The 22,150-nt window shown below is 44.7% G+C and overlaps 3 protein-coding genes across 3 annotated transcripts; 1 reads left to right on the forward strand and 2 right to left on the reverse strand.

Moving 5' to 3' along the window:
- Positions 1 to 828: 828 nt before the first annotated feature.
- Positions 829 to 10,666, forward strand: man2c1 (mannosidase, alpha, class 2C, member 1). The gene is made up of 26 exons (XM_084452451.1): positions 829 to 936; positions 1,152 to 1,277; positions 1,356 to 1,479; positions 1,580 to 1,650; positions 2,544 to 2,721; positions 2,835 to 3,024; positions 3,119 to 3,225; positions 3,322 to 3,432; positions 3,542 to 3,634; positions 4,371 to 4,487; positions 4,610 to 4,705; positions 4,802 to 4,947; positions 6,428 to 6,551; positions 6,717 to 6,838; positions 7,547 to 7,632; positions 7,747 to 7,914; positions 8,048 to 8,130; positions 8,226 to 8,320; positions 8,408 to 8,512; positions 8,959 to 9,115; positions 9,198 to 9,341; positions 9,564 to 9,673; positions 9,799 to 9,878; positions 10,021 to 10,163; positions 10,248 to 10,351; positions 10,525 to 10,666. The coding sequence occupies exons 1-26, from the start codon at positions 836 to 838 to the stop codon at positions 10,634 to 10,636; spliced, it is 3,093 nt and encodes a 1,030-aa protein (XP_084308577.1). The 5' UTR covers positions 829 to 835; the 3' UTR covers positions 10,637 to 10,666.
- Positions 10,667 to 10,797: 131 nt separating this feature from the next.
- neil1 (nei-like DNA glycosylase 1) lies at positions 10,798 to 18,078 on the reverse strand. Its single transcript, XM_084452452.1, is given in 11 exon segments — positions 10,798 to 10,983; positions 12,860 to 13,058; positions 13,144 to 13,214; positions 15,782 to 15,809; positions 15,891 to 16,012; positions 16,258 to 16,339; positions 16,341 to 16,427; positions 16,430 to 16,547; positions 16,801 to 16,920; positions 17,040 to 17,519; positions 18,045 to 18,078. Coding segments are annotated over 10 exon segments (1,332 nt in total). The 5' UTR covers positions 17,498 to 17,519; positions 18,045 to 18,078; the 3' UTR covers positions 10,798 to 10,936.
- An 826-nt stretch (positions 18,079 to 18,904) lies between these two features.
- Positions 18,905 to 21,004, reverse strand: commd4 (COMM domain containing 4). The gene is made up of 8 exons (XM_084453013.1): positions 20,959 to 21,004; positions 20,586 to 20,657; positions 20,444 to 20,509; positions 20,312 to 20,351; positions 20,107 to 20,226; positions 19,921 to 20,001; positions 19,459 to 19,635; positions 18,905 to 19,354 (listed from the first exon to the last, which is right to left on the reverse strand). The coding sequence occupies exons 1-8, from the start codon at positions 20,959 to 20,961 to the stop codon at positions 19,314 to 19,316; spliced, it is 600 nt and encodes a 199-aa protein (XP_084309139.1). The 5' UTR covers positions 20,962 to 21,004; the 3' UTR covers positions 18,905 to 19,313.
- Positions 21,005 to 22,150: the final 1,146 nt, after the last annotated feature.

Consider the following 22,150-nt stretch of genomic DNA (forward strand, 5'->3'; position numbering starts at 1 on the left):
TTTATTACTACCTTTCCGGCCTGTCCCAGGTGCTTGAACCGGATCTGCCACCCGTAGGCCTCTCGTCTCTCATGTCTGACTCTTGGGCCTAATGTGCCCGCCCATGGTGCACTTGACAGTCCACCTCGTTCCTGACTGGTGGTCGGGATCACCACAGTTGTGATTGATGCACCTGTTATTAAAATGTTTATTTGAATCCACCTCATGAGCTAAGTTTTTACTGCACATCTTACTTTCTAGCAAACTGAATACCATGATGAGATGTTGCATCACAACTTGTCTCCCTGTGGGCTACAGTATCTCACCAGAACTATTTAATCACATGACACAACAGTGGCACCTAGCGGCTGTAAGGAAAGATTTCCTGTCGTCTACATCCAGTCTACTCAGAGGATGGTAGCTGCACTCGCACGACATAAATTCCAAGGCGTTCCGTATAGTATGGCACTATAGGTTTATTGATCCTTGGTCTAGTCCAGGGTGTTCCACAAAGCTCGCTAAACGTCTGACTTCTGCGCAAAGTAAAACCCGGAACGTTTTTTATTTTTATTTTTTACTTCAATTCATGTTATAGGTTTGAATAGTTTCCAGGTTTTACTTATTGCAAAAGTCGGGCTTACTCAGTTAGCCAAATACCCCAGGCCAAAAAGACAATCAACGTTTGTTGGACCTAGGCGAAGTTTGTCCAAAGAGTTTAGGCTTGCCGTCCTCTGGGAAAATTGGATGTAGACGCGACCATAATCCACAGCACTTCCTGGTAAACACGCTTCCCTGCTTTGGCTGGGTTGTTTTGATTCATTGATGAAGCTCTCTGAACCCAACCAACAGTCTCGTCATGTATCACCAACCTGTTCTAAAGAACCGTCGGACTCTTCTGGAACGAGCAGAGAAATTTATATCCGACATTTATTTCACTGACTCCAATCTTAGGGGAAGGTAGGCTATGACAACTATGATAACTATGATGACATTAATGCTGTCGTGCCATGTTAGACATGGGTTAATCATAGCCTAATTTTTGGTCAGCATGAATTGTTAGTTTGGAACCAATTGTTGCTCTTGCATGCAGGGCTATTTTTGTCAGACAGCTAAATGCCATGGTAAAGAAAAATTCAAAGACAGTGTTCTCTATTCACTGAAACTTTTTGCAGACTGTATGGAATCACTTGTCCCTTGGAATCCATCTCATCGGCCCTGTCCCTCAAACGAATCCCATTCCTCGAAGCTGTGGAGCTGAACTTTGAGCCATATAACATCGGTGATACCTTTGGACCTACGTAAGTAATGCAATGCATTAAAAGCCCTCTCGTAAACACATGATTCTCTATGGACATACTTAACCCCTGTCTATTCAGATGGTGGACTTGCTGGTTTAAAGCATGCCTAAGGATCCCTGATGAATGGAAAGGAAAAGAGGTCCACTTTGTGTGGGAGAGCAACGGGGAAGCAATGGTGTGGAGAGATGGGGAACCAGTGCAGGTAGTGAATTCAGTCAAATGACCGTCCCTTTAACTGCACAAGGTGACTATCCTTTTAACTGCACAAGGTGTTGCAGAGTAACAACCTCACACATTCACAGGGGATGACTAAAGAGGGTGAGAAGACCAGCTACATCCTGACTGAGTGTCTGCAGGACCAGGAGCCTCGCAGGTGAGTGTCTGAGAGCTGAGGCCCGGTCTGGTCTCGTCTAACTGGTTGGGGTGTACAGTGACTTCTCGTCGTCTCTGGTTTTCAGTAGTGTTGTATTTCCGTTTATGTACTGTATGTTCATGTATCTTAAAGACGAGAGAAGTAGTGACAAGTTAGAAAACGGGTATGAATTTGATATTACCGACTGCTGCTAGCCTGGAGCTCTGAACCATTTGTGTGAATGGGGAGCATGGTTTCCAAACAACACTGAATATTTCAAAATCTATGAATGGTATCGTTTTAGATATGTGAATGTGAGGGACAGCATAAAAAGCTGAACATTTTCATAATAAGTTTATGAACTGTTAAAACTGTAGGAGAGGTGGCAGTTTACAAAATGTATGGGTATTTTAAAATCAACTGCCACCACTGCTGAACAACTGAACATTCCATCATTTATTTCCATGGGACAAAAACTACTCATACAACTTGAACTGGCAATTTCCTACAGCTAGATGGCAGTAAGATACTTTTTTTCTTTTTCTTTTTTTTTTACAAACAAAAGGCCTCAAACATATAATATGTACCTTTGCTGGAATAAAAAGACGTGGCATTGAAGTATTACGCTGTTAGGACAATATAGCTCAATGAAACAATCTGATATGAAGTGGTTTTTATTTGTTTTTACAAAATGTGAAAACAAAACACTTTAAGTGCAGCCACTTCTATGTGACGTGTGTCCGTGACGTGTGTCCGTGTGTGTGTGTCCATTTGTAGCATGAGATTCACACCAGGATATCAGGACATTCCCAATACCATTGCACACCAGCACAAGAGACTAATAGTGATTTCTCATAAACCTTACTTACTGCTTACTTCACTGCCTGGGTGTGATTTTTTTTCTTCTACTCCAGTGTCACCCTGTATGTGGAGCTGGCCTGTAATGGGCTCTTCGGAGCTGGTCAGGGATCCATGATCGCAGCCCCAGACCCTAACAGGAAGTACTCAGTTCAGAAGGCAGAGCTTGTCGTGTTCAACAGGGATGTGAGGTTGCTGTTGACCGACTTTGAGATGCTGGTTGACGTTGTGAAGGTACAGTCAAATTTGGAACGCATAAGATAATAGCGATAGTAGTGAATGTTGTATTTAGTTGTAGTGGAAGTAGTTTGGATTTGTCTTGATATTTTTCTCCATTGTCTTCTCAGCTGCTTGGAGAGGGAGAACAACGGGGCTACCAGGCGTTGTTCACAGTCAACGAGATGGTGAACCTGTGTGACCCAGCTGATCCCAACTCCTTCTTCAAAGCCCATAGTCTGGCCCAGAAGTTCTTCAGCCAGCGCAACGGAGAAAGCCAGCACACCGTCCACGCCATGGGTCACTGCCACATAGACTCAGGTCCCAGTCTCAGAAATCCTTATTAAGCACATTCTAAACTTACTCTCACATGTTAACCGATGAGTAAACCATGTCCCCCCCCCCCCCCCCCCAGCCTGGCTATGGCCCTATGAGGAGACCGTCCGGAAGTGCGCCCGTAGCTGGGTGACCGCGGTCCGCCTCATGGAGAAGAACCCACAGTTTGTGTTCACGTGTTCTCAGGTACCCTAACCCGCTTACAGTACCACACGGTTCATCTGGCCCCTCTCTTCTTCTTCTTGTTGCCGCTCATTGTTGACCTACTGTGGCTCTGTCCAGGCCCAGCAGTTTGAGTGGGTGAAGACCTGTTACCCGGGCCTGTTCTCCCAGATCCAGCACTATGTCAAGAGAGGACAGTTCATCCCTGTGGGAGGCACCTGGGTGGAAATGGTGAGCTAGTGTACAACACGTTCCATTAAAGGATGTCGTCCGCTGTCCATGACCGTTAGTCCCTGTCCGCACAACACCTCATACTGTTTACTGTCTCTCGGTCTGCCAGGATGGGAATCTGCCCTCAGGGGAGTCCATGGTCAGGCAGTTCCTGGAGGGTCAACGCTTCTTTCTGCAAGAGTTTGGACATTACTGCAAAGAGGTAAGGCAGCAATGTACAGTCCCTACAATAAGGGCACACCTCTCCATGCCTGGAATGCCATCATCACTTCGGTGTGTGCATGTGCGTGTGTGGGAAAAAATCTCCACACTAAAGTTGCCATCCACCAAGCTGTCTGTATTACCACACTTCTTTATACAGTAGCTGCGATCACCTATAGCCTATAATAAGCTCCATATAGGTTTCATATTGGGTGCCTCCAGGGCATCTTAGGATTCACCTGGCGTGATCACAGGCCTCATGCAGAAATCTTTGCCAAGGTCAACTGCCAGAGCACTGAGCCCACGATCAGTCAACATCAACTGCGCTGGCTTGGGCATGTTATCAGGATGCCTCAGGAGGACCCAGAAGGTCTCGTATGGTCAAACGTCTAACATAACAGTCTAACGATGAGCAGGAGCAGCTGAAGGCATGACTGAAGAGGTGCTACAGGTACATCAACCTCCTGGATCTGGAGGACACTGCCGTCGACCGTAAAACCTGGCGACAGCTCTGTCAGTGAGGTGTACAGAGGCTTGAGGAAGAGAGGAATGCCAAGAGACAGCAACAACATCTCGGAAGGCACACGACCATGACAGACAATACAAACTCCAAACTCACGTGTCCCTCCAATCTCATATGTCCCAACACAGATGTGGAAGTCATCATCGTGGGATTTGATGGAGGACCATTAGCAAGTAAAAGTAAAGTTTTTGTCTCTGTCTCTTTCTTTCTTCAGTTTTGGTTACCAGACACATTTGGCTACTCTGCCCAGCTCCCTCAGATCATGCAGGGCAGCGGCATCACATACTTCCTGACACAGAAGCTCAGCTGGAACCTGGTCAACACCTTCCCTGTGAGTGCCCTCTGCCTTCTTCAAAGGCAAAACTCAATATTTATTTTAACAATTTGAACAAAAGTTTCCCAGAGTGGTTGAGGTTTGTTATTAAAAGGGAAATGTCCACTCCCACGCCTCAGCACAACACATTTTTCTGGGAAGGACTGGATGGCTCCCAGGTTCTGACGCACTTCCCACCGGGCAACTCCTACGAGATGAAGGGCAAGGTTGAGGACGTGAGTGTGAACCTCTGAACACATTGAACTCTTCTGAGAGATTCCTTCTCTGGTGCTCATTTTTGTTTGTCTCCTTGTCTTGTCCTGTGTCTTCAGTTGGTCAACACGGTGAAGAACAACAAGGACAAAGGACGAGCCAATCACAGCGCCTTCTTGTTTGGTTTCGGAGACGGGGGCGGCGGCCCCACCCAGCTGATGCTGGACCGACTCCAGCGGGTTCAGGACACAGATGGACTTCCCAAGTCAGTTCCTGTCACACACGACCACTCACTAACCAACTGTGGGCTTCTTGTGTCTAGACATCCTGTCCTAAAATCACTCGCTTTTTCGCTTATTATTATTCACCACTGAGGGATTTCTCTATAGCAATGATCCACGTGGCAGCTAAAATACTTGCACGTACACAGGAGGAAATCAAAGTTGTTTTTAAACTTACTCATGCATATTCTGACATCATAGTGCCTCGAATTACCTACTCAGTTACCTAGCCTGGAAGCCAGACCTCCTCGCAAACCCCCCTCCCCTCAGCAAAACCTTTGCCAAATCCAGAACAACAAAAACGTCTTTTACTCCGAGAAACTACCAGTTTCCAGACTATCAATTACCAACCTCGGTGTCAAGTATGATCCGTCTCTGGCTTTTGACACCCATATCAAACAACTCTGCAAGACATCATTCAACCACCATAAAAACATCGCCAAACTCTGCCCCACTTTAACCTTGCAGAGAAGCTTGTCCATGCCTTTGCCTCCTCAAGGCTGGACTACTGCACTGTTCATCGGGATCCCTGGCAAGAGCCTCCAAAAGCTCCAGTACATCCAGAACAGTGCTGCCGTAGGGTCAGCGGTTCAAATCCTGGCTCCTCCTGTCCACATGTCGAAGTGTACTTGGGCAGAAGAAACTGAACCCAGAAACATTCTCAATGAGCAGGCTAGCACCTTGCATGGCAGCTGCCACTGTTGGTGTGTGAATGTATGGGTGAATGAAAGCGCTATATAAGTGCAGTCCATTTACCATTTATACCCATATTAGCACCCCTATCCTGGCTTCTTTGCACTGGCTCCCTGTCTCCTACAGGATTGAATTCGAAACCTTTCTCCTAACTTTCAAATGCACCGCCCTATCTTGAAAAACACCTCACTCCACTAAACCTCTCCTGCAATATTCAATCTGGAAACATTCTAGTTCTTCATACCCCAGGACTAAGCTCAGCTCTATGGGAGACCCTGCTTCTTCATACCCCAGGACTAAGCTCTGATCTATGGGAGACCCTGCTTCTTCATACCCCGGGACTAAGCTCTGATCTATGCGAGACCCTGCTTGCTCATACCCCGGGACTAAGCTCTGATCTATGGGAGACCGGGCCTTTTGCGCAGCTGCCCCCCGCCTTTGGAATGCTCTCCCTGACAATCTGAGGGCACCACAGACTCTGGGTTCTTTTAAGACTGGTCTAAAGACCTACTTATTTAGAAAAGCTTTTGGTATGTAATGTGTATACATATATTTACTGTATATATGAATTAGTGTCTCTGTTTTGTTAATGACATTGTGATTGCTTCAGCACTTTGAGATTGTTTCACAATGAAAAGTGCTTTATAAATAAAATGAATTATTATTAGTGACGTCAGCATTGTGTAGTTAACTTGCAATGACGCCTTGGTCCAAACCATTTTTCCAGAACCCCAACAGGTAACCTCCCTTCCTTCCTGTGTGTCTGGGCAGGGTTCAGATGTCCAGCCCTCAACGGCTGTTTACCCAGCTGCAGGCTGACTCAGCGCTGCTCTGCACCTGGACCGGAGAGCTCTTCCTGGAGCTGCACAACGGTACATACACCACTCAGGCACAGGTGGGTCAGCCAGGCCAGGCTTCTCAAACTCTGCACAGAGTCTCCATGTAGATCTGATCAGGTTTAATAGTAAACCATATCCCTCACAGCAACATATTAATAGCGGCCACCGAACTGCTAAGCACATGTTTTTGTTTGTTTGTTTGTTTGTTTGTGCTCCCACAGATCAAGCTAGGGAACCGCCAGTGTGAGACGCTGCTCCATGACGTAGAGGTGGCCAGCAGCCTGGCGCTGTGCAGGGATCCGGCCTTCCAGTACCCCTCCAAGCAGCTGCAGGAGCTCTGGAGGTACAGCAGGGCAATACCACTCTACTGAGGCTCAGCAGAGAGAGACCGCGCTGGTATCTCCCAGTACAGGCTCAGCAGAGAGAGACCGCGCTGGTATCTCCTGGTAGATGGGCTCAGCAGAGAGAAACCACACTGGTATCTCCCAGTAGACAGGCTCAGCAGAGAGACCGCGCTGGTATCTCCCGGTACAGGCTCAGCAGAGAGAGACTGCGCTGGTATCTCCCGGTATAGGCTCAGCAGAGAGACCACATTGGTATCTCCTGGTAGATGGGCTCAGCAGAGAGAGACCACACTGGTATCTCCCAGTAGACAGGCTCAGATGAGAGAGACTGCGCTGGTATCTCCCAGTAGACAGGCTCAGCAGAGAGAGACCACGTTGGTATCTCCTGGTAGACAGGCTCAGCAGAGAGAGACCACGTTGGTATTTCCTGGTAGACAGGCTCAGATGAGAGAGACTGCGCTGGTATCTCCCAGTAGACAGGCTCAGCAGAGAGAGACCACGTTGGTATCTTCTGGTAGACAGAATCAGCACAGACTACGCTAGTATCTCCTGGTAGACAGGCTCAGCAGAGAGAGACCACGCTAGTATTTCCTGGTAGACAGGCTCAGCAGAGAGAGACCACGCTGGTATTTCCTGGTAGACAGGCTCAGCAGAGGGAGACCACTGGTATTTCCTGGTAGACACGTTTTCTTTGTTCCCCTTCGTAGGCTGCTTCTTCTCAACCAGTTCCACGATGTGATTCCTGGCAGCTGTATAGAGATGGTTGTAGAGGACGCACTCAGATACTATCAAGGTAGGAAAGAGAAAACAAAAGACCAAACTATAGTTTTCTCGGTGTATCTACCATTTCGATTTAGAATTGTATTATGATGAAACCCAGGATGTGTCCTCCCATGGTGTCTGTCAGATATCCGTCGCGAGGGGGCCAGGTTGCTGGACGAGGCGTGCAATGTGCTGGGGTCTAAAGAAGAGGGGAGCGACTGCACCGCTGTGTTCAACAGCCTTCCCTGGGAACGCCATGAGGTCATCCCACTGCCAGGGTGGACCACGGAGGGCGTTGTTCAACCGGGCTTAGGTAGACACAGAAATCACTCAGATGGCAACATTCAGAACATGGATTTCCCTCTTCTGAGGAGATGCATATTATGGCTCATTCCATGCTGAGTCTGCGAGCTGGCCTGACGTCTCGTGTGTGTCTGTGTTCGTAGCCCTGGTGAGAGTTCCCAGTGTCGGTGTTGCAACTGTTGACGAGTCTTCACAACCTGAGACTCCTGTGTCCGTCACTGCTCAGGTATTCTAGAGGGGACAGTTTGATTAAAGAGAGTAGTATGTCATCAGTTATATGAAGGCCAACGTTTTCAGTTGGCTGACATCTTGTCTTGACAGGCTGACGGTACCATCCTCATGGAGAATGGGATTTTGCGCGCTGTCGTAAACCAGGATGGCAGTCTGGCTTCACTGTACATGATCGAGGCAAAAAGGTGAGATGTATAATAATGTAAATCTACAACTTACCGAAGACATCTACTGTAAGTCTCTCTCTTCATCTCTCTGTTTGTTCCTTGTAGAGAGGCCCTCTCAGATGGCTGCCTGGGAAACCAGTTTGTCCTGTTTGACGATGTCCCCCTGTACTGGGATGCCTGGGACGTTATGGACTACCATCTTCAGACGAGGTAACGGAAGCACTATCATAACATCTTACATTTACATTTTCATTCAGCAGACACTTTTATCCAAAGCGACTTACAGTTTGTCATGAGTAAGTGTACCGACAGTCATCATCACTAAAGCCTTCTATAAGAACAAGTGACATCACAGTGCTAGAACAAGGGCGTTTTTTTCTTCTTCTCTACATATAAACATGTTAGGGGGGTTGGGCGGGGAGAGGGCCCAGTTTAGGGTATGCCTTACCACTCTCATATAAAAATAGTGTTTGGGTTAACATTTTGCTTCCCTCAGGAAAATGCAGGGGTAGGATCTATGTCAATTCCTCCTTGCTCTCTGTAAAGTGCATTGTGTTGCCTGTGTATGAAATGCGCTATACAAATAAAGTTTCATTTGATTTGAGTGATTATTAACTTTTACAAGAGCGTGCTTAGCAGATGTTCTCCCCCCACAGGAAGCCAGTAGTGGAAGTGGTGCAGCCCATCCAGCTGGTGTCCTTGGGCGGGCTTCGAGGCAGCGTCAAGTTCACCCTCAGGATTAGCGACAACAGCACTATAACCCAGGAGGTCATAGTAGACGCCATGTGTCCCTACATCAAGTTCAACACGCAGGTGCTGTACAGATACAAACACTACTCATAACACTTGCGTTTATTTTATTCCCTCTATGCTAATCGTAATGTTATTCGTTTAGGTGGAGTGGAGAGAGTCTCACAAGTTCCTGAAGGTGGAGTTCCCTGTACGCGTGCGGAGCCCAAATGCCACCTATGAGATCCAGTTTGGCCATCTGCAGAGACCCACACACAGGAACACCTCCTGGGACTGGGCCCGCTATGAGGTACGCAGCTGTGCTTAGAACTGGACAGCCGTGGCGGGGACGCTGCTGACCGATGTACACATGAGTATGAAGTCGTATAACTGTAGCTCGAACACAAAATATCGTTATAATCTTGTTACAATATACTAATAAACATGATTATATTGTAACATAAATCGTATAACAAATTATTGTTTTCATTATAATTCTATGCTACTGTATGAATGTTGTTCTGCTTCTCAGGTGTGGGGTCACAAGTGGGCCGACCTATCGGAGCACGGTTTCGGAGTAGCTCTGCTGAACGACTGCAAATATGGCTACTCTGTTTACCAGAACATCATGACGCTGTCTTTGTGAGTCTTATCTTACTTAAATAGATGTTCATCACAATATTTGATTCACCACAAGACTGGTGATATGTAGCACAAACCATCCCCACCATTAGGTTCTGCTAACAGCAGGGGTTCCTCCTCCTTAGACTCCGAGCTCCCAAGGCCCCAGATGCCAACGCTGATATGGGACATCACCGTTTCACCTATGCCATCATGCCACACACTGGTAAGCCCCACTTTTCACCTTAAAAAAAAAAAAAACGACCTCATTGTTTTAAAATAATAGTACCCTGCCGAGTTCAAACGCATTGCAAGTGCATACAGGCCGCATGTACTGTAATGGTGATGTGTGCTTTGGCTTTCTGCAGGGTCATTCCAGGATGCGTCCGTCATCCAGTGTGCTTACAACCTCAACTTCCCTCTGCGGCTGATCCAAGACTTCTCTGACAACGTCTCCTGGAACGCCTTCACCATCACCTCTGCAGCAGTCATCATGGAGACCGTAAAACAGGTACTGTAACTGTACCCACCCAGACCAGGAAATGACACTTAATTATCCTCACACCTCACAAAAGCTGCCACCTTCCTCCCGCAGGCCGAGGACAAGAAAGACGCTCTCCTCGTCCGTTTGTACGAGTCCCATGGGAGCAGCGTGACGACGTGTCTCTCCACCTCCCTCCCCATCAAAGAGGCTTGGCAGTGAGTTCTTCAGACAGCAGCTCTCCTTCTCAGTATCTAAGAAATATTGTTAGAGGCTGAAACTGGATGACCAGGATGGGACAATTTTAACAAGTGCTTTATATTTCTTTAGTTACCTATTTTACCAGGCAAGTGAGATGTTATTCATGCATGTCCCTCTCTGTGTCTCCCAGCTGTGATCTTCTGGAGCGCCCTGACCCGGCTCGCCCTGCACCCATCACAGAAACTGGAATTACTCTGAACTTCAGTCCCTTCCAGATAGTGTCGCTGCTCCTCCACCTGTAGCATGTTGAATATCGCTGGGGGGGGGGCACTGTTGACTTTATCACATTGGCCTCACCATGTTTTCAACTCAAAAAAATATTTTTAAACCTTAGCTTCACACATTCCAGTGCGCCACGGAATGTTTTAACAAAACTTTTGCAATAATAAAGATCAAGTCGAGCTTCCCTAGTTAGAACATTTTATTTGTGTTTTATTAAAAAGTAGGCTGGTTTATAAAAACAATACCAAAATGACCCCGTACAGTATTGTCGTAATTCTTGGCCTCCATCTTATGGTTCTGACTGCCTGGTAAGGTTGAGCTCATGTGCTGCTCTGCCTGGCGACCCGTGCACTCCGCCTCTGGGGACCTGGAACAGAACAGCGTGTTGTAAACACAGAGGAGAAGGCGGTAAGTCTAGAACAATGTCGCGCAGAGGCTAGTCTGCGACAAAAACTGTGATTTTGCAGGTAGTTAAATCCCCTGACAGTTGGAGGATTAAAATACAAAAATAGGTTTCCCCTTTACTAGCAAAAAAGCATGGTGTGAGCTCATGCATTGCCTTATCTTGGTGAATAAGCCCTAACCCGAACCCATTCACATATCTGGGTGAGTTTGCCTCACTGTTCATTAAACTTATCTGTGGTACTCCGGTCCCACAACCCCCTTAACCCCATCATTCTTGGTCCTGTCCATTTAGCACTTTCTGTGACTGCACACACACACGCACGTTCATATAAGCAACTCTACTATTATTAATCTGTCTTGCAATTTCCCCTTGTGGGACTAATAAAGGATTCTTATCTTATTACTTGCACCACGGCAAGGCGCGCAAGTAGGGTGTTCACTGCTGTCTATAAGTATGTATGTCCTGTATGCATGTGGGTATGTGTGTATGTAGGTGTGTGTGTACAGTATGTATGTGAGTGGGTATGCATGCATGTGGGTATGTACAGTATGCATGTGTTTTTTGTTAACCTTTATTTAACCAGGTAAAGAAGCTTGAGATCAAAGAGCTCTTTTTCAAGCAACACCTGACCAAAATGGCAGCATAAAGAAACAAACACTAAACTAAAACAAAGACAGACCAATATAGAACACAGTTGGCCAGAAGACAGAACACGGACAAAAGAAGAGAGAAAGATAAAAATGGAACATGCAGTAGCCAAAGTGGGGGGGGTTAAAGGGGATGCTGTGGAAGGAAGGTCAAGTTAGATTAGCATCATACACATGCACCACAGGGTATACAATGACCAATAAACTGTTACGGCCCTCCCGCTCTGCCTGCCTCTGTGTTTCTCTCCCTGCAGGGTGGTGGCCGTGGCAGAACTGGGAGGGTCGTTACCGCTGAGGGGCACCTGGGCGCTCTACCCTGCGATTAAAACCTGTCCCAGGCTCGTCATTCGGGGAGATCCCTCTCCCTGAGCACATCCATTGTTCAGTTCTTGTACATGTTTGTTATATTTATATATTATTAAACATTGGTTGGTTATTCTAAGTTCCCTTTCGGTTTGTTCTCCTTGTTTGTTACGGCCTACGAGCCGGTTCGTGACAAAACATTATGTAGTTAAGCATTTGCACAGTCCCAAATTAGTCATTAAAAAGTCTGTGAGTTGAGCTTTAAAATTATGCAGTGTTACAAGAGTCTGGAGCTTCAGAGATTTTTGAAGTCCATTCCAGGTAGAGGGAGCAGAGAATATGAAAACACGCACACGCGCACACACAGTTCTCATATATATATGTATATATATATACATACATACATATACACACAGGCATCATATATACACAAACACACAGGCCTCATATATACATACACACACAGGCCTCATATATACATACACACACACACACACACAGGCCTCATTTATACATACACACACAGGCCTCATATAGTATACACACAGGCCTCATATAGTATATACAGACAGGCCTCATATATACATAAACACACAAGCTTCATCAATTCTATGCACCAAAAACATGATTTTACTGATAGATTTGCACTGTCTGCTGCAGGGGTCCTAACTGTAAATGTCTCTGCTGTGGGGGTCTTACCTGTAGATGTCTCTGTGCTGTGGGGGTCTTACCTGTAGATGTCTGTGCTGTAGGGGTCTTACCTGTAGATGTCTCTGTGCTGTGGGGGTCTTACCTGTAGATGTCTGTGCTGTGGGGGTCTTACCTGTAGATGTCTCTGTTCTGTGGGGGTCTTACCTGTAGATGTCTCTGTGCTGTAGGGGTCTTACCTGTACATGTAGATGTCTCTGTGCAGCTGCTCTTCCTGTGAGCTGCTGGTCTCTCTTTGTTCTCCCGTGGCGTACCAATTTCCTTTCCACTTTGGAGAGGTTTCCTTTTAGATCCTGTTGGCATCCGGGGAACATCCTCCTCTTTCTTCACTTTCTTCGTCACCGTTTCCTTTTTGACGGGGTTTGCCTGTCTGGCTCCCTGATGGCATCAGAGACGCGTTACTGTGTGTGCTGTACCGTGCCCAGCTATTCTGGAAAGGGACATTTCTCATCTATAAGCTCACCTTAGTCTTTTCTGTATAATCGTGATCACCCTCTTTTTTCACTCTCTTCTTCGCCTTAGGAGATTTTGAATCTACGGTCAGAAAAAGACCAGGAATTTATTACATAACATTGCATTGCCCATTACTCCTCAGTCAGACCTTAGCATCGCGTCACCAGTCTCTCCTCGGGGAGAAGAGCCTGGCGTCTATACTTCACTGCCTTAAGCCCGCTCCTTCTTCAGGCTCGAGCCCGTAGAGCCCGCCTCCTACTTCCGCTTGCTTTATTTACATCGATGGAAGACAACATGGACATGGAAGAAGTGTGCTGGATACATAATATCACACATTTGAAGCCACTGCAGCGTCTTAGCCTCCGAGATTATAGATACAACAACTGTTCTTCTTCCAGTCCAGACCGGAAGATTATGCGATGCGTCATCCTAGGCGCTTCCCCTCTAGACCGGCGAAACAACTGCAAAAGAGACAGGCTCCAGACTAGTCAGACCTAGGGTTGCAAAGGGGCGGAAAATTTCCAGGAAATTTCCGGAAATTTTCTGGAAAATTACCATGGGAAGTTAAAGGACCATACCGGTCTAAATATGATGTGATCTCCTAAAACTACTCACCCAAAACTACTCACCCAACGTTTATCACATTACCGCAATCCATTTTCCGGAGTAACCGCACGCTAAAAGATATTTGCTTTTTCACGTTTTACTTACATTTCAAAAGTTGAACATGATGGCTTCAAAACGTATTTTTTAATTATTCCCTTGTTGTGCTGACAGGTTAGGTTCCGGTTAGTTTCAAATAATTTTCAGTAGTTATTATTTTCGTTTTAACCCTCTTTGCACAGCCTACGCCAACGTACGTCTTCTTCCTGTTTACATGGCAGCCATTGCTAGGAGCGCTGGGTAGAGAATCTAGTGTAGGTGGATTAGAGAATATATAGCGCAGAGGTTCAACGAATTCGAACGAAAATAATTAAAAAAACTACTGAAAATTATTTGAAACTAACTGGGACGGAGTTTGTCAGCGCAACGAGGGACCAATTTAAAAATATGTTTTAAAGCCATCATGTTCAACTTTTGAAATGTAATTAAACACGAAAATGCAAACATATTTTAACATGAACTTTACTTCGGAAAATGAATTGCAGTAATGTGATATACGTTGGGTGACTAGTTTAAGGAGATCAAATCCTATTTAGACCGGTATGGTCCTTTAAACTTGGGAATTTGGTAAATGTAGACCTTTTTTTGTAGCCTATAACAGCTTTTATTCGACAATGTTTTATTTTATTTTATATACTTATTTTAGGATTTTATCCCATATTCATCCAATTTGGTAGCCAATTGATCCTAACCTAGTGTCCAATTACCCCCTACAAACTGTTGAAGATTCGTCACACAACCCGTCCTTTTGGCAATGAAGGGGAGAGACAACTCCTTGACTATCTCAGCTCACAACTGTAATTCCAACACCAGACAGGGTTGCTGTTGTGTGATGAACTCTCAAGGTGAGATTAAACTAACCACCCTCAGGGAGTGGCGGCCCAATAGGCCACTCCCTCTGGGATCCGGCCATACTCGGATCTGGCGAGACCACCGGTTCCCGGTGGGCAGCTGCACCGGAACACGATGCGTTAGACCGCTACACCACCACAGAGCCCTATAACAGGGAACTTAACAGAACAGGCCAGATGATTCCCAAAATCGTCCCCACCGGGGCCTTGAACCCCGATCTCCCGGGTGGGAGTCCGATGCTTTCACCGCTACTCTACTTGTGCAGTGGAGTAAAATATATCCCATTATATGTATCATATGTATTTTATGATATTTTTAAAATGTGTTTTAGAAATGTTTGCCTAATTTTCTGCTTATGACAAATCTATGTAAAAAAACTATCTATGTAGCCTAGTTGGGTAAAAAACATAAAATGCAATACTAGATCATACTCCTGTTTTGAATTATACCTACAGTATAGGTGTCTCAGTAATTACCCATTATATATTAGGCTATACTTTGCATGTATTTACCAGGTAAATGTTTAGTAATTGGGGGACTATGAAAGGGTTACCCAAAAAATGTTCAGAGTAAGTTAATTTAGCAATAGAAATCCATAAGCCTAGGGCCAATGGGCCTAGGATATAGACAAACTACTGGTGGAATGGTGGTGGAGCAATTCCAGGAGCATTTCGGATTACTAGCGGACCGCTGTCCCTGACACTAATAATCCACCAGAGGTCCGCTTGTCATTCGATGTGCAAATGGCCAGGAACCCGCCAGCGGATTCGACCGGAGGTCTGCCAGTGGATTCGGCCGGAGGTCCACTAGCTCGTCCATCGGGGACCCGCTGTAGGTCCGCTAGCCTTGTGTTATCTGGGTTTATCCCTTACCTTTGTCCAGAAACAGAAGTTGAACCAATTGCAGCAAAATAGCTAACGTTACAGTAATCATCAGTGTAACTGCTTTAGCCACTGACCGTTTACATTTATGTTATGGAAGCTGCTGCTAGTTGTTGTGAGCTCATTTCAATTCACAGCTATTTCAGTGGCATGACTAGCTTCAGTCCTACCAGTCCTGAACAGAAACAAGCCAGCCACGCACATAAGCCAGGCTGGTCCTAGCCTGGTTTTCCTCAACAAACCATTCCTTACCTTTAGGGGCCATGGGACCAGGATCTCCCTGGAATTAGAGCAAAATCAAGAGATTACTGAAGAGCTCCAAAAAACAGTCACCAGAAAACACTTACAAAATAAATTTTACCTTGAACCACATTGTTCTGCCATTGTGATCCCTGACTGACTTCATCCCATCCACATAGTAACACTGCAGCCAGGCCTGGAAGTCAGAGTAGTCAGCCTTCTCTGGGTCATATCCCTTTCCGCCTATTGGTGTAACAACAATCATACAGCAAAGAGAAAAAGAATTATAACATTGACCAGATCTGAAAGCACAATAGAAAGAGGCAGTCAGTTTTTGAGTTATTGAAGTCAACTGCACCTGGGAAGAATCAATCTTCCGTGTCCCAAAGCCTCATAATCTCATTATTCAGTCTGTTTCACAACCTTGGTGGTTAAGCGGTCAACATAACTGTTGAACTTTAGTAGAAAGACAGGAATTATTACTGCACCTAACTTGATAACCTCGAGAGGCACTGTGTGACACAGCAAGAGCAGGTCAGCAGTCTCGCACTTCGCCCTCTTCAAAGCTCCATCTGAGATCTGTAACAAAGACAAAGCTGTTACTGTGAGCTGTGGGAGTGGTTAGCTTGCAATGGTCAGTCAGTTTTGTGGTGTGCGCCCTTTGACCTTTATGTCTGTCATCTCTTCTTTGATTGGCTTCTCATCCTCTTCGCATTCATCTTTTGACTGAAGTCCTTCCAGGACAGTCCTCGCTTGTACAAAGGGTGGGATGTTGAGTCTGAAAACAGGGGGAGGGGCCGGGGTAATTCAATAATTTAGGATAATTTAGAATTTCTTTCATCTCTTTCAGAATCAAAGGCTTAGTCTGTTCCCACTAGATGGAATCATAGTGAAAGAATGGCATTTACACAGGAAGATGAAGGGATCCCTCATATTGGTGCTTCATTTTAAACAAAACAACAGCAGTTATTCATCTAAGGCTTCTTTTACTATAAGAGTCTTGTTACAATGTTTGGCGATGTGTGAGTCACCTGAAAAGAATTTCTGCTCGCAGGTAGTTCCCAATACCATTGAAGTACTTCTGGTTCAGGAGAGTTTCACAGATGGGTCTGTCGAATGCTTTGTCCGAGAGGTGAGTCAGCACATTCTCTCTGTACATATAATACATTAATCTGAGCACTTGTGGCTAAAAGTATGTGGAGAGAGAAAGCATTCAGACAAACTGCCCAAGGGGAATGGGAAAGAGGAATTTCTACACACCACAGCCTACCTGAAGCTCTCATACTCAAACATTATACAAGGCCCTCTGTCAGACTGCCATGTTCCGTTGGACTGCCAGCTACCAAATCTGCGGGCATCCACAAAGCTGAGCACTCGGCAGGGCTTTTCCCTGGAGTAGAACTGCAGGTGAGCATGCTTGGGGAGCTCATCCTCAGTGGTGAAGCGGAAGAAGCCTGACATCCCGAAGCGGAAGACGATGTCCACGGGCTGGTCAGCCTGACCTGCCGTGACCCTTGACTCCTTGGAATGATCACTGTTGATGGGTGTGAGCGTGAGCCTCACTTCCTTCCCCCTGGACTTGGCTGCGATGCTGTAGGCGTCACAGGTGAAAGGTACATCAGGACCCTTGCTAACCTCTGACTTCTTCACAGGTCCAGTGAATACAACGCCCTCACACACCCTGTTCACAAACAGGCTGGCCAAGTGGAGCTCTGGTCCCTCGGGCATTCTGGAGTGGTTATGACTTGAGCTGAAGAGGGAAATTGATTATAAATGATTAGGATGGCATTTAAAGTTTATTATGCAAAATTATTTTCCAGTTCAGTGGATGTTTGTGTTGGTGCGGGAAATACAAGACATGTACATGATTTAATGTACGAGATCAGGAGAAAACACCGCCAAACACAGTAAGAACGTCGGCCAATAGCCAAACCAAAGCTAACTGCAATAAAAGTGGCTACCCTGCAGGAGTTAATAAAATTGCAAACAACGTACCTAATTTAGCAATTCATATCTTATTTAGGGCAATCCAAAGGTTACTACTACGCTCAAGCGGTGGTGCTAACGTTACTTGGGGGCAGATGAAACCGACCATGCGGCAGGCAACAGATTGTGTAGCCTAACTTAGCTAAGTTCATTGATTCGAACAACGATAGTAATTAGGAATCGAACAACGGCTTAGACAACTCATTTGGCTGTTCGCTGAAGTTACATGATGTCTATTCTTGTTCAGGTATCTAGCTAACATACCGTTGTAGATATTTATTTTACTCACCAGCAAGCTGCGCACTACTGCTGCTCAAGTCAACAAATTAACGCAGTGAACGTTGCTAGTCGGCCTGCAGATAATGCCAAATAAACGCCAAGGATGATGGGATTTGTAGTGTAAAATATAGCGGGTAATAATAAATGGTCAAATTAAACACTTACATTCTTTGTTAGACAGTATAGTATTGTCTAGAACCAAATACAACTATTACAGAGTGGTTACCAATGACATTGAATATCATATGTAGGCCTATTCAAAGTGTTTCATTTTTATTTATTTTTTCTTCCACAGCTATAAATGCAAATACATAAAGGGAAGAGACATTGTCATCAACAAAAGTGCACACAATACAAACACATTTAAAAGATTCAAAATAAAATATAGTCCATATCATGGAGGTATTATAGTAGCAATAGACAGACAGACAGCTAGCTAGGCTAACTAGCTAAAATATTGTTGATGTTTTGTAAGGCTGTGGTAAACCGGTAGCTAGCGGTGCCTATATATTTTTCTAGATAACTAATGCGAACGTTACTGTTTTAACTTTCAGCGATTCCGTTTTTGCGGGGATTTAGACTGCCCAGACTGCGTTCTTGCCGAAATCAGCACACTGGCCAAGATAGTAAGTTCTCTTTGCTCATTATGTGTTGTTGTCGTTTCAACACGATTAATTGTTTTTTCCCCTGTTACCTTCCATAGTCAAGCGTCAAGATGAAACTTCTCTGTGCCCAAGTGTTGAAAGACCTTCTTTCAACAGAGTGGTTACCAATGACATTGAATATCATATGTAGGCCTATTCAAAGTGTTTCATTTTTATTTATTTTTTCTTCCACAGCTATAAATGCAAATACATAAAGGGAAGAGACATTGTCATCAACAAAAGTGCACACAATACAAACACATTTAAAAGATTCAAAATAAAATATAGTCCATATCATGGAGGTATTATAGTAGCAATATGCACTGCATTTGCTTGCTTGATCCTTCCTTCCTGGATTTTGTGTGAGACATTTGCTGGTCATCTGTTGCTACCGTATGTAGAGGTATTGGATAAGTAGACCAAAAAAACATCAACAACATAAAATATATGTTGAGTATCTTTTTCACACATACAACACTTTTAGAGCAACATGTTTCTGGACAGGGCTGAAGTCTGGCACTTTGACAGAAGCATCTGTTGTTCACACAGGCATCTTTTTCTCCAAGTAATGAGAAATATCAACAGAGACAGTCCTTGTAATCCTTGTTTTTAAATGGGCTTGTGAAAGTCCTTCTTCACTGTAGTGCATTCATCATGGTTTGAGCCTGCTTTAGCTCTGTAAAAACAAGGCATATGGAAAAAGAAATCAGAATGACAATGAATCTGATAAAGAGAGTCAGGTTAGACCATTTTGTTTTTCCGAGCAGGGTCAGCACTCACCCGTCAGCAGGACTCTGAACTTGTCAGCAGAAATGGAGATGACGGTGGTTTCTGTGGAGCCAGACTCCGCGCCCTGCGCCTGCAGTCTGAGCTGCACCGTCGGCTCGTTCACCTCCACCAACTCACTGGAGCTCAGTGTGTAGTCCACCCTCCAGGAGACGCCCTCCAAACGGCCCACTGGAACACAGCCCAGGTCAAATTGTGCAGATTCATACTAACACACTGTATGGTCCTTGGCAATGTCATAATGCAATTAAATTGCAGTGCAATCATAGTGCAATGCAATTCAAGCACTTTGGCTTTAGCACTAGATTATGCTTAGTCACTTGTTTCTAAAGGAGACACTTGTGACTGGTGAGCACTGCCTCCCCTACGCTAAATGCAATTATTGTAAGTGACTTTGGATAAAAGCGTCTGCTAAATGACTAATGTAATGTTGAGTAAAATTGCCTCAGCACTTACATCTCAGACTTGTGTCTCTGAGCTTATCCTGCAGGGCGGTGTGCTTGTCCTCGTATGATTTACACAGGCCTGTGGTGTGCTCTGGAATATACAGTGAGTGACACACAAACAAGCATGATTGAATTATTGTTAGGGTTAATATCACTCATAACCACCAGTGCCATCAATTGTCCTGAAACCATGTACCTTTGGGAAGGCCAAGCTGCTGCAGCTCACTGGAGAGGGAGTCACTGTCCACGTCGTGTTTGGCAGCACTGGATAAAATGAAGCTCAGGACGGCAACGCTAGCTTTGATATCTCCACTCTCTGGAAAAAGCACAGACGCCTCAAACTATCAATGAGTGTTGAAAGTCCGATAGCACTACAGCACACAACCAGAATGCGAACTTACCAAACTTTGCGTCTGCAGTTAGCTTTGAAACTTTGTCATACTGAAAGGGGGAAAAAATAACAAAAGTTGAGGCATATGCATTGGAATTTAATCAAAGATGGAGGTAGTACAAGAGCACATCTGCCCACTTACATCAATGTCCTCTCCAAGAAGGTCTTTCAACACTTGGGCACAGAGAAGTTTCATCTTGACGCTTGACTATGGAAGGTAACAGGGGAAAAAACAATTAATCGTGTTGAAACGACAACAACACATATGAGCAAAGAGAACTTACTATCTTGGCCAGTGTGCTGATTTCGGCAAGAACCCAGTCTGGGCAGTCTAAATCCCCGCAAAAACGGAATCGCTGAAAGTTAAAACAGTAACGTTCGCATTAGTTATCTAGAAAAATATATAGGCACCGCTAGCTACCGGTTTACCACAGCCTTACAAAACATCAACAATATTTTAGCTAGTTAGCCTATAGCTAGCTGTCTTGTCTGTCTGTCTGACAGACCAGCAGCACCTGCCCCGCAAGCAGATAGCGAGCAAAATGGCACATGGCTTTCTAAAGTGTAATACATTGTAAATACTACAAGATCACATAACTGACTATCGTGCAAACAAAACTGACAATATTAAAGTTCATAAGTTTAGCACTAGCCAACCATTTTTGTTGCTCTGTCAGATGATCTTCCGCACGAAAGACGGGCGGACAACCATATAGAACCCGGAGTTTTGGCACCACGCCACGCCAATTTAAAGGTCCAGGGCCCAATCTCAAGTTTATTTGATATAGCACATTTCATGCGACAAGCACAGACACAATGTGCTTCAAGAATAAAACATACATTATACATGATAGAACATTAAAATAAGAATGTATTACAAATATAATCGTGTAAAATAATATAAAACGTGATAATAAAATAATTACAGTACAGAGCCAATAAAAGTATAAAACAAACTTAGAGGTTAAAAGCTTGTGCAAAGAGATATGTTTTAGCCTGTTTTTAAAAGAAGACACTGTTGTAGCAGAACTTAATTCGTGGTAGGGAGTTTCAGATAGTAGGACAATAATGGCTGAATGCACCAGAAGCTGATTTAGAATTAACCTTGGGAATAGTGAGCAGAGCTTTACTTGACGAAGGGATCTGACTGATTTGTATTCAGTGAGCATGTCAGAAATATAGAAATGAGCTAGACCATTCATAGACTTAAAAACAATTAGAAGTATTTTAAAATCAATTCTCTGTTTTACTGGTTTCCAGTGAAGAGGGATTAAAATAGGAGTGATATGGTCAAACTTTTTTGTTTTTGTTACTATTCTAGCTGCAACATTCTGAATAAGCTGGAGTTTATCCAACTCCTTCTTTGTCAGTCCAGTCAAAAGTCCATTACAATAATCTAGCCTACTATAGATATAAAAGCATGAACCAGAATCGTGTTGTGAAAGGAAGCATAAAAAGCAGTCTTGGAGATATTAGATATCTAATTGTTTGCTTGCTCACATGGTTTTACTGAAAGGGGAGTTAATAAAGAGGGAATCTGGTGCCTCAAAACCTTGGGACCTACTAAAAGAAATTGTGTTTTGTTCTCATTTAGCTGTAAAAGGTTTTGGGCCATCCAATGTTTAATATTAGCAATGCATTGGATGAGGTTGCTCACTCGGCTAAGGTTGTTGGCAGAAACAGACATATACAACTGTGTATGTAGGCCTATACAGTATAACCCTGTCATCAGCATGATTGATATGAAATATCATGTTGTTTGATGATAGACTCAAGTGGAAGCATATATAAATTAAACAGCAGTGGACCAAGAATTGACCCTTGAGGGGCTCCAGCCCCTATCCCCTTG

Source organism: Borostomias antarcticus (genome assembly GCF_949987555.1).
Source record: "Borostomias antarcticus genome assembly, chromosome: 18".
In the NCBI taxonomy this organism is placed as follows: Eukaryota; Metazoa; Chordata; class Actinopteri; order Stomiiformes; family Stomiidae; genus Borostomias; species Borostomias antarcticus.

Excerpts from the sequence above, each read along its gene's own strand:
- man2c1 (XM_084452451.1), top strand. The coding sequence starts at position 836 with ATGTATCACCAACCTGTTCTAAAGAACCGTCGGACTCTTCTGGAACGA. Across the intron at positions 4,948-6,427 it reads GACACAGATGGACTTCCCAA|GGTTCAGATGTCCAGCCCTC; the intron begins GTCAGTTCCTGT and ends GTGTCTGGGCAG. Across the intron at positions 8,321-8,407 it reads TACATGATCGAGGCAAAAAG|AGAGGCCCTCTCAGATGGCT; the intron begins GTGAGATGTATA and ends TGTTCCTTGTAG.
- commd4 (XM_084453013.1), bottom strand. Across the intron at positions 20,352-20,443 it reads TTCTTGGAGAGGACATTGAT|TATGACAAAGTTTCAAAGCT; the intron begins GTAAGTGGGCAG and ends TCCCCCTTTCAG. Across the intron at positions 19,355-19,458 it reads GTTCAGAGTCCTGCTGACGG|AGCTAAAGCAGGCTCAAACC; the intron begins GTGAGTGCTGAC and ends TTGTTTTTACAG.